Source organism: Betta splendens, chromosome 4, assembly GCF_900634795.4.
Source record: "Betta splendens chromosome 4, fBetSpl5.4, whole genome shotgun sequence".
Classification (NCBI taxonomy): Eukaryota; Metazoa; Chordata; class Actinopteri; order Anabantiformes; family Osphronemidae; genus Betta; species Betta splendens.
In genome coordinates, this window is record NC_040884.2 from 31,112,600 (window position 1) to 31,127,005 (window position 14,406).

At 44.4% G+C, this 14,406-nt stretch overlaps 1 protein-coding gene across 15 annotated transcripts in view; it reads left to right on the forward strand.

Annotated features, from left to right (window-relative positions):
* Positions 1–9,319: 9,319 nt before the first annotated feature.
* eps15l1a (epidermal growth factor receptor pathway substrate 15-like 1a) overlaps positions 9,320–14,406 on the forward strand; it is a 95,642-nt gene continuing 90,555 nt past the window's right edge. For 7 of the 15 annotated variants that reach the window (XM_055508456.1, XM_055508457.1, XM_029146615.3 and 4 more), the window contains exons 1-6: positions 9,322–9,454; positions 10,121–10,162; positions 10,284–10,373; positions 13,539–13,586; positions 13,831–13,926; positions 14,145–14,213. In XM_055508456.1, coding sequence (XP_055364431.1) covers positions 9,428–9,454; positions 10,121–10,162; positions 10,284–10,373; positions 13,539–13,586; positions 13,831–13,926; positions 14,145–14,213 — 372 coding nt within the window. In that variant the 5' untranslated portion in view covers positions 9,322–9,427. Of the gene's footprint in view, positions 9,455–10,120; positions 10,163–10,283; positions 10,374–13,538; positions 13,587–13,830; positions 13,927–14,144; positions 14,214–14,406 lie in introns of all 15 variants that reach the window. The other 8 variants (XM_055508459.1, XM_055508454.1, XM_055508458.1 and 5 more) reach the window with 4 other exon arrangements.

The window sequence follows — 14,406 nt, forward strand, 5'->3', positions numbered from 1 at the left end:
ACAAAGTAGTCAGGACCACAGCACCCAGTAAGTCCAGTACTTTCGTATTTTAACGAGAGCCCCCACACACACACGCCGTAAGGTTTGCTCCGACGGTACGCATGTTAGACGCCAGACGCGCGGTGTAAGAAAGTGAGACCCTTTTTTTGAAACAGAGTACAACGACGACAGGAAGCCGGTGCTCAAGCACAAATTAAGTAATTAACCATTCTTGTTCATCGTTTACAGCTCAGGCTCTGTGGCAGCACCAAGTACTACAGTTCTTTACAGATCATTCGTTGTCACGTGACAGCCGAGCCGCGCAGGCTCTGTAGCGTTCAGCAAACGCTCCAGTTCGTTCCTGATTCGTTCATACAGATCTTTACGGATCATCTGTTCGTTCGTTCACTTATTTATGATGTGACAGATACTAGGCGGTCACATGGCTTACATGTAAATTGCTTGTGGCATTTTGTGATTATAATTTGTCCGCTGAAGCAAACCATGTTGTCTTCAGTATATAGTGTTTGAGAACCACGACCATTATTACGACGCCCACAGCACCACCTGCTCTAAATGAACGAAATGAATGAATGACTCGAAATCATTCATTTACTTTACTGATCTAGAGTTAAAGATCCGAGTCAGTTAAAATAACAGAACATCCCATCTCTAATTCAGTGACCGTGACTTTTAAACTCCACGGCAGGTCACCACCTGTGTGGTGTTCAACTTGGCTTGCAACACACCTCTAAAACAGAGCGCTGGAGGAGAGCTTAAAACACTCGTTTTCAGATGACCGTGTGGGCGATCTACAGAGATTTTTGGCATAAAAAGTTACAGACACCTTATTGAGACATTAAGGTCCAATTCTTTAGCATCATTTAGCGTGGAAAACAGCGAGTGCATGGACCTGGTATGGACCCATGGTCCTGTGTAAACCACGGTTTGTTGTTATTATTGAATGTGCGTACATTTGTCTAAATGCACATATCCTCACAAAGACTGATATAAGATGTCACAGTGTCAGCGACCATGTCTGTTATGTGGTCAGCCAAATGTAACGCTGTAACGCTGTTGTCACACCGACCAGAATGACACAGGAAAACTCCTGTGGTGAATAAAGGGACGGCAGTTGATAAAAAAGCACTTTAAGTTGGGACTAGAGTACGTCTTCAACAGTGTGACATCTGTACTCCAACCTTTGTTAATATAAAAGCAGGTTCCTTGTTCCCGTGTTTTCTGAGGAGGAGGAACACAGTGGACATAGACAAATGTGAATTTAGTAGAATTGAGGAGTTTACTAATGGTTGTTCCTGATTTGTTTGTTTGTTTCTGATCCAAATACTTTTTAAACCGTTTCATAGAGGAGCAACTTTGTTTGTTAAACCAATTTAATCAAAAGATATCAGGCATATATTACTGACTGGGTGAGGTGAGCCAAAGATCAACCAAAGGTACCAACCCAGCCTCCACCATGACATCACCGTAATGACATTACCAAGTCTTTCAACGCGTCCCCCTGCCAAGTGCAAGAGTCCGTTCCTCCCCAGCTAAACTCAGGTGATAGCACCCAGCCTCTACTATTGCACCTGCCTCCATTCTCCTGGTTGGAGCCACTGATGAGCTGCTCAAAACCACCCTAATACACCACAGGCCCCACAACTAAATAACCAAAAGTATAATAAACATAATAATTCAACTGAATATGTAAACACACACATAAAGTAAATGTGAGGGATGTGGGCATAGTGGAAGGCAGAAGACCGTCCTTTTCACTGTGATCATTACATCCCAGGCTGGAAGTGGTGTCAGCACCTCTGTCTGCTGTCCTGTAACTATGTGGAGCTTCTTCTTAATCTGTCTGTTTACATCTCACATGTAAAATCCTAAATGATGAAAACCTGCTTAAAGACTATAACATTGATGATTGGGGTCATTGATGAGCCAACTCCCCCACCTGCCTCAGCTTCAGGTCCACCAGAGAGGGAGGAAAACAAGAGTCCCTCAGCCCAGCACACACAGCTGCCACACAGTCAATGTCTCCCTGTGAACCCACAGTCCCAGCAAACACCTCTCCAGTCCCTGCTGGAGATACAGAAGCTGTGGACTCAAACATGCGTCAGGATCCAGTTTCATCCGCTTCCCTAGCTTTAGCTGGTGAAGCTGCTCAGACTGCGTCAGAAATGGCTGGAAGCCTCTCCGCTGCTGCACAGCCAGAGGAAACTCCAAGAGAAGAACCTGCCACTGCTCATGATCCATCCTCCGCTTCCAGGTTTGGATGAACAGCGATGTTTGCTCTCTTTATTGCATAGTTGTGTTGGCTAATTCACAAGGAACACTAGGCTGTTCATTTAATAGCACACAGACCTTTTCTTAAAGGCTTACCTTTCCCTAGGTTTTATGTTAATCCTCATGTCGCTTTCGGGCATTTTTGGCTATTTTTGACGTTTTTTTTTCAATTGCTGATCATTTTGGCTGTGTTGCAGCTGCTGACATGATTTTTGTCTGAAATGCTACTTTCTCTTTGAATATTTTAAATTCATTGTATTTTCGTTTCTATTGTCATTTATATTGAAGATACACATTTTTTATACACTCATGACCTTCATGGCCTTTTTTGCCACGCTCATAAAAATGGCTATAAAATCATCATACATCAATATTTTTTTTTTTGTAAATCACTTAAACAACTTCAGACCTGCCAAAAACTACCAAGCTTTTTATTTTCTTCAGAATGTTAACCCTTCAAATGTTAGTTTTTCTATGTGAAGTACTGCTTTTTCTATTTTCCATAAGCTAGATAGTAGGAGGATAGGGTTTTGGTTTTGATTAGAGTTTTGGATATGTCAAAGATTTTTAAAAAATTGGTTCGATTGCATTAGTATTTCATGCAGCTTGGGTGAGAGGTTCATTTCATTAGTGAGCAGAGAAGGAGGAGAGTGCGTCTGATTCTTCCTCCTGAAAGTGGAGAAGACACTTAGGATCCTGCTCTCCCTCAAGAGTGGATGGCAAAAAATGGGCAAGTCTGGTCTCCATCTCCTTCTAGCATTTTGCATTACATGCAAGCACTCCCTGGCATGATTCCAGGTTCCACAAAATGTGGACCCTGTGTGTTCTCTTTGTTGTTGAAGTTACAAATCCATCCTTCCATCAATTTTCAACCACTTTATTCAGGGCCGGGTCGCGGGGTCAGCAGTCTAAGCAGAGAGTTCCAGACTTCCTACTCCCTGGACACTTCCTCCTGCTCTTCTGGTGTGACCCCAAGACGTTCCCAGGCCAGCCGAGAGTCTCTCCAGCAAGTCCTGGGTCTTCCTCGGGGCCTCCTACCGGTGGGACATGCCCGTAACACCTCCCCAGGGAGGCGTCCAGGAGGCATCCAAACCAGATGCCCGAGCCACCTCAACTGGCTCTTCTCGATGTGGAGGAGCAGCGACTCTACTCCGAGCTCCTCCCGGGTGACAGAGCTCCTCACCTTATCTCTAAGGGTGCGCCCAGCCACCCTGCGGAGGAAGCTCATTTCAGCCGCTTGTATTCGTGTCCTTGCCCTTTCGTCATGAACCAGATTTGGAGGAACTGATTCTCATCCCAGCCGCTTCACACTCAGCTGCAAACCGCACCAGCACACGCTGGAGGTCCTGGCCCGATGAAGCCAACAGGACAACATCATCTGCAAAAAGCAGAGATGCTATCCTGTGGTCCCCAAACCAGACCCCCTCCGGCCCCTGGCTGCACCTAGAAATTCTGTCCATAAAAATAATGACCAGAACCGGTAACAACTCCTGCAGATGTTCGGTCCACCTAAGGGCGTTGCTCTCCCAAACAGACCTCCAAGGCTGGAGAGGAGGTTGTACGCTGAACACCAAATCACCGTGGTGATTGTGGTGACAAGTTGATCTGGCTGCTACTGTTCAGAAAGCGTTTTTATCTATGTCATGTGTTGCACGCTGTCAGATCAGTAGTGAGCTCTGTGGTGGTTAAGGCCATGAGTGTAACATTATTATGCTGCAATGACAGTCAAATCAAATCCTGTAAATTTTTGGCTAATTTCACAATATTTGAGAACACTCAACAGTTAGGTTTAAACCCAAAACAAGACACAAAAGACAGGAGGGAGAGGTTTAAAAAATTATATTTAATTGGCATAAGATCATAGCAATTAACATCAGACTTATTCAGTTCTCATTCTTTTTGAGCTACTTCTGTAACTAGAATACAAGCAATGATCAAACTATGTCAGATTACGCCTTGTAAAAGACTGACTCCTGTAAAGACTGTTCAGATTGCATACAGACGACAAAACATTGTCAAGGCATCGACGAGAACAGCTAACCTGATTTTCTCTCCTTCAAGCAGCTGCTGTAACTAAGAGCAACCAGTGCTCTCAGACTAATCAAATTTTGGATGTAGTAAATAAGGGGTTGGTTTGAGTACAAGTTCAAGTTACCGAAGTGGGGCCCTCACAGATTCCAGGTTGGGCCTCTAAACCCACCGCTGCTCACGATAGGCTCCCCTTCACACCACCCACAGGGCTCATCCACCCCCACCTCACACACAATCACAGCAGATCAGGTGAGAAAGAAGCTGGACAAGTTTCACCCAACAAAGGTTGCAGGACCTGATGGAATCAGCCCAATGGTGCTGAAAGTCTGTGCTCCCCAGCTGTGTGGTGTCCTCCAACACATCTTCAACCTGAGACTGCAGCTAGAGAGAGTTCCTTGTGGGTGAAAAAAAGACGCCATGTCCCAGAGTCCTCAACAACTACAGACCATGGCTCTGACGTCCCACATCATGAAGTCTTTTAAGAGGCTAATCCTGGACCCTGGTTCTCTGGTCAAACCCTCAGTCGATCCCCTCCAGTTTGCATATCAACCAGGAGTGGATGATGTCATCATACATGTGCTCCATCACACCTACAACCACCTGGACAAGCCTGGCGCATCAGTGAGGATCATGATCTTTAATTTCTCCAGTGCATTTAACACCATCCAGCCTGCGCTGCTGGGAGAGAAACTGAAGGACATGCAGGTTGAGCCCCCCCTGATCTAATGGATCATGGACCACCTCACCAACCGCCCCTAGTACGTCTGCCTGCAGAACCGTGTTAACCACACTGTGGTCTGCAGCACAGGAGCTCCACAGGGGACAGTCCTGTCTCCCTTCCTCTTCAACCTGTACCTCAGACTTCAGGTACAACTCAGAGTCCTGTCATCTCCAGAGATTCTCTGAGGACTCTGCTATTGTAGGACGTATCCAGGGTGGTGATGTCACAGAGTATCAGGGAGTGTTGGACAGCTTTGTCGACTGGTGTGGACAGAACCACCTCCAGCTGAACATCTGTAAGACTAAGGAGCTGGTGATAGACTTTAGGAAATCTGGGAGTGCTGTCACCGCTCTCACTATCAAAAATGACTGTGTACAATTACCTAGGAGTGTACTTGGACAATAAACTGGACTGGACTACCACTGGAGACTTTCACCAGTGGTACAATAAAACTTTAGCTAATAAGATGTAAATAGACAATACTAATTGGACTTGATGTGAGTGGGTGTAGATGTGTAAGCATTCTTATTTTTAATCTACCTACCTTCTTATGTGCATCCAACTGTGACAGCAATCAAAGTGTGCAAAATAATTTCCCTCTGGGATTAAGTAAGTTTTTTGAATCTTCAATCTTGAGTATTCATGTTCATTTCCAGTTTTATTTTGGTGTTTTTTGTTTTATTTTGTATTTCCGCTCCAATTCCTGTTTATAAGTTTTAGTCTAGCTTTACTTTGGTCATGTGATTCTTCCACCTGCATCTAGTCTAGTAATCAGCTGTTATTTAAAACTCACGTCAGTCCATGCTTAATGCCAGATTGTCTGCTCATTTTACTTGAAGTCAGCTTTCCAGTGTTTCATTCCACTTAGTCACTGTTTTGACTCTACTCTGTTCTCTTTTGTATTTTTGCCGCATCCCTGTCTGTACTTTCGCTGGAGCTTTGGATTACTGGTTTTGATTTCTGCTTGTCTGACCTTGAGATTGCTCGTCGTTTTTGGAGCTGTCATAGTTAAATGAACATTTACTCCTGTCCTGCGCTGTGCATTTTGGTCCTTCGTTCCTGCTTTTCATGACAGTACAATCTGGCCATACTTGGACCCAGCCAGCCCCCAGATTCTGTTTCAAGTCGGGTTATTTTTTTGTGTCACAAGTGAGTTTTTCCAGTGTTTTTCTAAGCCATGGGTTTCGCCTGGATCGGCTTACTGGAGGACCTTCACTATTGTTATGCAGAGTTTTTGAGGGTCTAAGCCAGGGGTGTTAAACTCATCTATTCCCGAGTGGGCCTTACTAGCAAAATCATGGTGTGTATATATATATATATATATATATATATATATATATATATATATATATATATTCCAGCATCTCATCCTCTGTTCTCCACTGCCTGAGACATTCACTCAGCACGTCATCTGTCGGGGCCTTATCCTTGATGTACTTATGGATCTTGGATGTTTCATCCTGGATAGTGGCTCTCACGCTCACTAGTCCTCGGCCTCCTTCCTTGCGGCTAGCGTACAGTCTCAGGGTGCTGGATTTGGGGTGGAACCCTCCATGCATGGTGAGGAGCTTTCGTGTCTTAACATCTGTGGTCTGTATCTCTTCCTTTGGCCACCTTATTATTCCCGCAGGGTATCTGATCACTGGCAGGGCGTAGCTGTTTATTGCCTGGGATTTGTTCTTGCCATTGAGCTGGCTTCTTAGGACTTGCCTTACTCGTTGGAGGTATTTGGCTGTTGCCGCATTCCTTGTTGCCTGTTCAAGGTTGCCGTTTGCCTGTGGTATTCCAAGGTACTTGTAACTGTCCTCAATGTCTGCTATTGTTCCTTCTGGGAGTGAGACCCCTTCTGTGTGGCTCACATCTCAGCACCGGTTCCACGGCCGTCTCCTGCTCATGTCTCTACTGCTGTTACAGCCGCAAACATCGTTGTCACGTCGGCACTGCAGCTATCTCCCGTTCCTGCCTCTGTTTCAGCTCCAGTATCTTGATCGGACCCAGTCCATGCTTCTGTTCCAGCTCCTGTTTCTGCCTTGACACTCGCTGGGAAGGAACTGTCCGCGCATCGGACGACGTCGGCGGAGCTCCAGACACACTCTTTCCACCAACGTGTTGTTAAGGATCAGAGGAGCATGTTGAGTGTGTGCTCCCCTGAAATCAACAACAATCTCCTTCTTCTTCTCCACATTCGGGAGGAGCTTGTTGTCTTTGCACCAAGGCGGCTCACCTCACTCTTGTAGTTACTCTCCTCCCTGTTGTCAACAGGTTCCACCACAGTAGTGTTGTCTGCAAATTTGATTGGAGAGAGACTGGAGTTGTGTGACGTGAGCAAACGTGAGTCAGCAGAGTGAAGAGAAGGGGTCTCAGCACATCCCCGAGGAGCCCCGTGTTCAGCATGATGCTACTGGATGTGTATCTGCTGACCAGCACTGCTTATAGTCTCCCAGTCAGGACGTCCCACTGCCAGTTAAACCGTAGGGTGTTGAGCCCCAGCTGAATCAGTTTGTGATTCAGCTGTTGGGAAATGATGGTGTTGTAAAGGGAAAGATTGTGCCTTTGTGCTTTTTCTCATACAACACAGTCATCATGTGCTCTGTGACTGGTTAGGTTCAACACTGGAAATTCGTACACAAACAACTAATCTCTTGTGCCCTGTCGTACATCAAGTTTAAACATCTGATGTTCTGTTTGACTGACTAATAGTTTATGGTCTGTGTTTGTCTTTTACACCTGGACTCTGGCTCCATTCTATCTGACTCCCCACCAGACCCAAGGCTGAAAAACCAAATGTATCTTGTATTTGAGGCTTGGTGTTTCCACCACAGGTGATGAATGCTGAACTGAAGTCAATTGACAGAATTCGAACATGAGTCTTTTTTTTAATCCAGGTGAGTGAGTGCTGAGTTCTCGAGCGGTTGAACTGAAAGACAAACTGAAAGGGATCCAGGGAGGTGGGCAGGACTTGATGTGCTGCATGACTAGCTGTTTGAAGCATGAGGATGGAAGCAAGAGCAATCGTACAGTAGTCGTTAAAGCAGGAGAGAGATGGCTTTGGGAAGAGTATGATGGTGGTGGCTTTAAAGCATGTGGGGATAATGGACTCAGGGAGATGTTGAAAATGTCAGTTCCTCTGCACAGTCTCTCAGTTCACGTCAAGGAATGTTGTCAGGACCCGGAGCTTTACGTGCATTGATCCTGCTAAGGAATCTCCTTACACTGTATGGGGATAATGTGGTCACCAGGAGGGGGTGGGATTTCCTGAGCAGGGATGCTGTTTTGTGCTTCAAAACAAGTGTAGAAGGAGTTCAGCTTGTTCAGCAGGAAGATGGAGCTGTCACAGGTCTGTGGTCGTGTCAGAAATGAGGCGTGTAGGACCCAAACGCTTGAGTGAAATGTTCATTTAATAGGGACTGATCCAAGGTGGCAGGCGAAAACGTGGTCAGACAGGCAGTGGTAAAAAACACAGTAAATGCAGACACGGGTAAAAGTATCGACAAGGGCTAGGGTACAACAAGGACAAGAACACGCATGCATGCAACATGCAAAACCTGCAGGACTTACTAGTTGTGTCAAAGTGTACCTGAGTCACTTTGGATGTCCGTAATGTGTAAGTAATGTGGTTGAAATTAAATGATTGAATGAAAGCAAAGCAGAGAAACCATAACATGCCCACAGAGAATCTAAAGTCTAGACATGCGTTAGGTTGATTGGTCACTCTGAATTGCCCATAGGTGTGTGTGAATGGTTGTCTGTCTGTGTGTGTCCCAAAGACAGCTGGGATAGGCTCCAGCCCCTACGAGCCTGCATGGGAATAAACGGTAGAAGGTGGATGGATTCTAGACTCACTGGACCTCTACTCCAGAATAATACTATATTATTGATAAAATTAATGTTTCAGCTGTGTGACAAATTTAACGTTTGACAAATGTAAGTACAGTATCACAAGTTATGCGCTTTCAGTTTGTGTTCAGGCCCATTTCTTGAGTAATGGGAGGCTGAAGGAAGATTTTTTCAGGCATTACTCCACTCCTGATGTCTGTCTGTGTGTCTGTGTGTGTGTCTGTGTGTGTGTCTGTGTGTCTGTCTGTCTGTCTGTCTTTCTTCTTCTATGCAGAATGTGGGCTTTTATATTTGATCCTTGACACCTCTGCTAGTTCTAATAACTACTCACTCCTCTAACTTTATTTACCAGCTGCATTTTAAAATTTGAATTACTTTGTTATTGGTTTAATTAACATTGTTTATTCGACTAGTGATTTTGAAGAAACGCAATGTTTTACTAACAGCAGGGAAGCGGAGTAAACGTGCGCGTGACCTGCGTTGTGTGAGCGCGCAGGCACGTCCTCGTCCTGCAGCGGGAGCGTTTCTTTGCAGAGACAGGGTGGGTGCGTTCCCGCAGCGGGGAAGATGGCAGCGCTGGCATCTCTCACCAAGGTAAGGATAACGCCGTTAAAGCCGAGGAATCCCTGGTAGCATGTTCTGGAACGTCGCTGCTTGCGCCGGCTACGACGTTACGTTTTATTTGTTCTTTGCTTTCAAATGCTGCTAGAAAGTAGCCTGTCAGCTAGTGGAGCACGGCCTAACGCTGCTGCAGGTACCGTTACTGATGCTAGCTAGCCGTGGAGCGTTTTATCTACGACACCGCGTACACTTGTCAATTAAAGAGCATGCTACACGGAGCTTGGCACAGACAGCGTTTTTTTAACATCTTTTCAAACGGTGATAGCTTTAGTCTTCAATTTAGCACAGCTTCGCTAATTTAGCCTGGATGCCAACTTGGAGGCAGACTGGCTGGTCCCCATGCTAACCGGCTAACCGGGGCTTAGCTTTGCTTACCGGTGGAGTAACGAGGCGAGGCTCTGATTTAACGTCAGATTAGTGCTCGCTCGAGGCACCATTTCCTCGGCTGATGCAGCTTAGCCTTTGACTCTGATCTTACGGCAGTGCATCAGATGCGTGATGCCCTTGTTGTTAATTGGGCGAAGGCAGGTCTAGCGAGCACGGTTTTGTTCCTAATTGCTGCTTGTTTGTCATAAGTAGGTAGAAGAAGAACATGTAACTAACATAACTGCTGGATAATGGGTTATCTTTGTGCCACAGTTGTCAAGTGGGAACCCTGTGTATGAGAACTTTTACAAACAGGTAAGAGGACTTAGCATATTATTCAGTTACCTAGGACTGTACCCGTGACCCTGGCTTAATGTAATGGTTTAGGACTCTGTAGCTGTAAATGCTTTACATTGCTGTGTGTTTGTGCTCCAAGGTGGATCCTGGAAGTACAGGGAGGGTCGGCCCAACTGAAGCTGCCTTGTTCTTGAAAAAGTCTGGACTCGTTGACATTACACTGGGAAAGGTAGTAAGTCCACTGCTCCTGCTGCTGCATTCGTTTACTACAAGTTTTAAAGAAATTTGTTGAGGCCTTAATCTGGTGCAAAACCGTTATGTTAGAAGTTAAATATGTGATTTTTTTATCCAGGCTTCATTCGCATCTATGTGATTAATGATTAGTGTTTGTGAAATATAAGTTAAGCCCTCGAGGACCAAGTTTGCCCACCCCTGATGTAGACAATGTCTTAGATTGCACTTCTGTAACATTGTCACACTGTAGTAAAACAGCGGATCCTTGCCACATCTTTTAATAACAACAGCCATATCTGAAGTCTGCATGATGCTACTAATATAGCCATGAGCTCAAACCCAGGTTCAGGTCTTTCTAACTTCAGTTGTTCAGGTTGTGCACCTTTGCAGACTTGTAGTGTTTAGACCTGAACTGACACAAGTGATACACAGTAACTAGCATCATACAATGTCAGATGCAACAGCTGACTGGGCCCTTCCCACAATACAACTTAAGGACACGGTTGTTTCAGTTTAAAATTTTGTGTGCTTAATCTAAATATGAGGCAGCATTGCTCTGTGTAATGGTCTCACTTTTCATATATGCACTGCTGTAGAGAGTCCGGTAGCAGCTCTTGTAAAACACTGTGAACAGCAGTGGTTTCATCCCATAAAGAGAACCACTGATGCCATGTTTGCTTTGAGAATGAGAATGTGATGGAGAAATACAGAGATGGTTATAAGGGGCTGCATTGTGTCTTTGTAGATTTAGAGAAGGTGCATAATACAATGCAGAAAAAGGAGCTGTGGTATTGTGAGGTTGACAGGAGAAGTACGCAAAATAGTCCAGGACATGTACGAAAGGATTATGACAGTGGTGAAATGTTCTGTAGGTTAGACAGAGGAGTTCAAGGTAGAGGTGGGACTACGCTAGTGATGTGTCGTTCGTTAACACTTTATATGACTCGGGAGGAATGAGTCCTCTCAGTGAACGACTCGTTCAGTTCCATGCAGTACCTTCTCTCGCCACATGGCAGCAGCTGCTTAAGTTCAGTCAGCAGGACAGGAAACAGAAATGATTCGTTCATGACTCTCACAAAGTGTCCTTACTCAATGAGTCATTCTATTGTCACGTTTTGTCACTTGTAGCAAGCAGCAAGTGCTCCAGTTTATTCCTGATTTGTTCCTACGGATCTTTACGGATCACTCGTTCGTTTGTTCTTTTATCATGTGACCGCTACCAAGCGACTGTTGCGCTGTTAAACAACAGTGGCAGGGAAGATGCAGGACCAAAGTCATGTTAGTGTGGTGTGTATATGCTAGGTTTTCACATGGTTTGAATTGATTGTGGCATTTTGTGATTTATAATTTGTACACTGAAGCAAAGTTGTCTTCAGTATATAGTGTTTGGGCGTGGTGATATTGGTCGCAGTTCTCACAGTGCCACCTTCTGTAATTGAACAACTGACTCGAAATGTTTCGTTCACTTTACTGATTAAGACTTAATGATCCGAGTAAGTTGAAAGAACGGAACTTCCCATCTCTAGACTACACCAAAGATCAGCTATGATGATGGACAGGTTGACCGATGTGGTCAGACAAGAATTCCCATGGACAATGATGTTTGATCTGCAGTAAGAGTAGAGAGCAGGTGGAGGAACAGCTGGAGAGGTGGAGGTTTGCTCTGGAACGAAGAGGCATGAAAGTCAGCCATAGTAAGACAGAATACATGTAAGAGAGAGCGAGGTAGAGCAGTAAGGTTACAGGGTACAGGGGTGATGGAGAGCATTGGATAGCTGAGAGATGGTAGCAGTGAAGAAACAAGAGGCAGAGATGAAGATGCTGAGGTTCTCTTTAGACAGGAGTAGAAGGAAGCACATCAGAGGAACAGCTCACGTTGACGGAGAGACCCGACTGAGAGGGTTTGAACACGTGCAGAGGACGGATAGTGAATATAATGATGGAACGATCTTGGTTAGGTTGACGCTGCCAGGCAAGGCGATGACCAAAAAGAAGGTATATGGATGTGCTGACAGAGGACATGAGGTTGGCTGGTGTCAGAGTAGAAGATGCCCAGGATAGAGTCAGATGAAGGAAGAAGGCTGGGAACAGCTCAAAGTAGAACAAGTTTCCCACTTGTATACCTATATGAAAAGTCTAAGCTGTTACTTGAGTGCCTGCAAACAGTACAGAGTGTCTCCTTCTTTTGGGGGGCATTAGGGGTGACTCAAATGTTCAGTCCATCACACACTGATCCATGCCATCGTTAGTAGATTGTGAAATGTGTGAAACAGTGGTCTAACTGAGCAAAGGAGCATTGATTTTGTTCTGATGGCATGTCGTGCCTCAATATCTCATGATAATGACCCAAAACCTGACATTTAAAAAAGATTCATTCAAGGTGTTAAAAACCTTATTTTACCTACATTTTGGGACACAGTGTGTGGCTGGACAGAGGAGCACCCTCAGCCAGAGGCTGATCAGTATTAGGTGCTCCACAGAATGACACTGGAGATCCTTCCTACCAGTGGCCATTGGCCTGTACAGCTCCTCCTCTGTCTGTAAGGGTTAATCTATATCCATGCACTAACATGCATAATAAAACTTTAGCTAGTAATTAGATGTACTGACAATAGTAATTAGATTTGATGTTAATGTGTGTAGATGTGTTAGAATTCTATTTTTAAGCTCCCGTCCTTCTTGTGTGTACCTCTGTGACAGTGATCAAAGTGTGCAAAATAATTTCCCTCTGGGATTAATAAAGTTTTTTGAATCTTGAATCAAATATTAACATCTTATCTATATTTATGAGGCCATGTTTCTCTTTCCTTCTAACCATTACAACATGAACTGCTTAAACCACAAAAAATCAATGCTCACAAATTTCTAAATAGCTGACTGTCCTGTGCTCTGAAAGTTGGGGATGGGGGTGGGATGGATCCTGTCGTGCTTTTGACGACACAGCATTGTTCATATTAGACACAAACATTAAAAATGTTATGGAATAAAAGTGTAGACTGTGGGGAGTTTATGATGCAAATGGATTTAAGGGATAATATTCTTTTAAGTGTTTTGCTTTCTTTACACTGACATTGTTCATTTGTCTAAACCCCACAATCATGGGAACATGCATGACTGATCAATGATGTAGTTAGTGATGTTTTTTTGTCTTGTCTTTCAGATTTGGGATTTGGCTGATCCCGATGGCAAAGGCTATTTGGACAAACAGGTGCCTTAAAAATTTGTCAGCTTGTGTTGGATGATTTGCTGATTAGTCTTGAACGTAATAACAATTTAAAATATAACTAACCTAGTCATTATTTCATTAGGTTTATGGTCAGTCTGATAGGATGTTATTTAAAGGTGTAGTAAATCTGAGTTTGTCTAGCTAGTAGTAGCACCTATAGCTGTAGCATTATCAGTCACTGCATTAGGTGAAAAATGACAGAGACCAGATGTGTTTTTACCTTTAGGGGTTTTATGTAGCTCTTCGGCTGGTGGCATGTGCTCAGAGCGGACACGAAGTCAGTCTTTCCAGTCTAAGCTTCACACTTCCACCCCCTAAGTTTGTAAGTATAACATAATTTCCATATCACATCAACATTTCCAAATTAAATAATTTCTGCAGATGTTCCTTTGCCTGTATTTATCATTCATTGTATTCATACACATTTCCAAGAGCCCAGCAAACCGACCAACCTGCTACTTATTCAATCTTAAGTCAGAAGCTTGTTTGAAACGGTGCCGCGTGGTGGATCAGATGCTGTCACTGTTTGTTTGGTTTCAGAAGGACACCAGCAGTCCATCCCTCAGCAGCACTGCTTCTGTTGCCACTGAATCACACTGGGCTGTCAGAGTGCGTTGTCACACACACACACACCAACCAGAAAAATAATTAACAGTTCATATTAAAAAAACAGCACGATTCAGTAATTATATGTTCACCTATCTGCCTAGAAGTTTGGTGCCACCATGTGGGCAAAGGATCTATTGCCTGTTTTAAAAAAATGTACCGCTTTAACACTCGCACACACTCTCATTATTTCAGT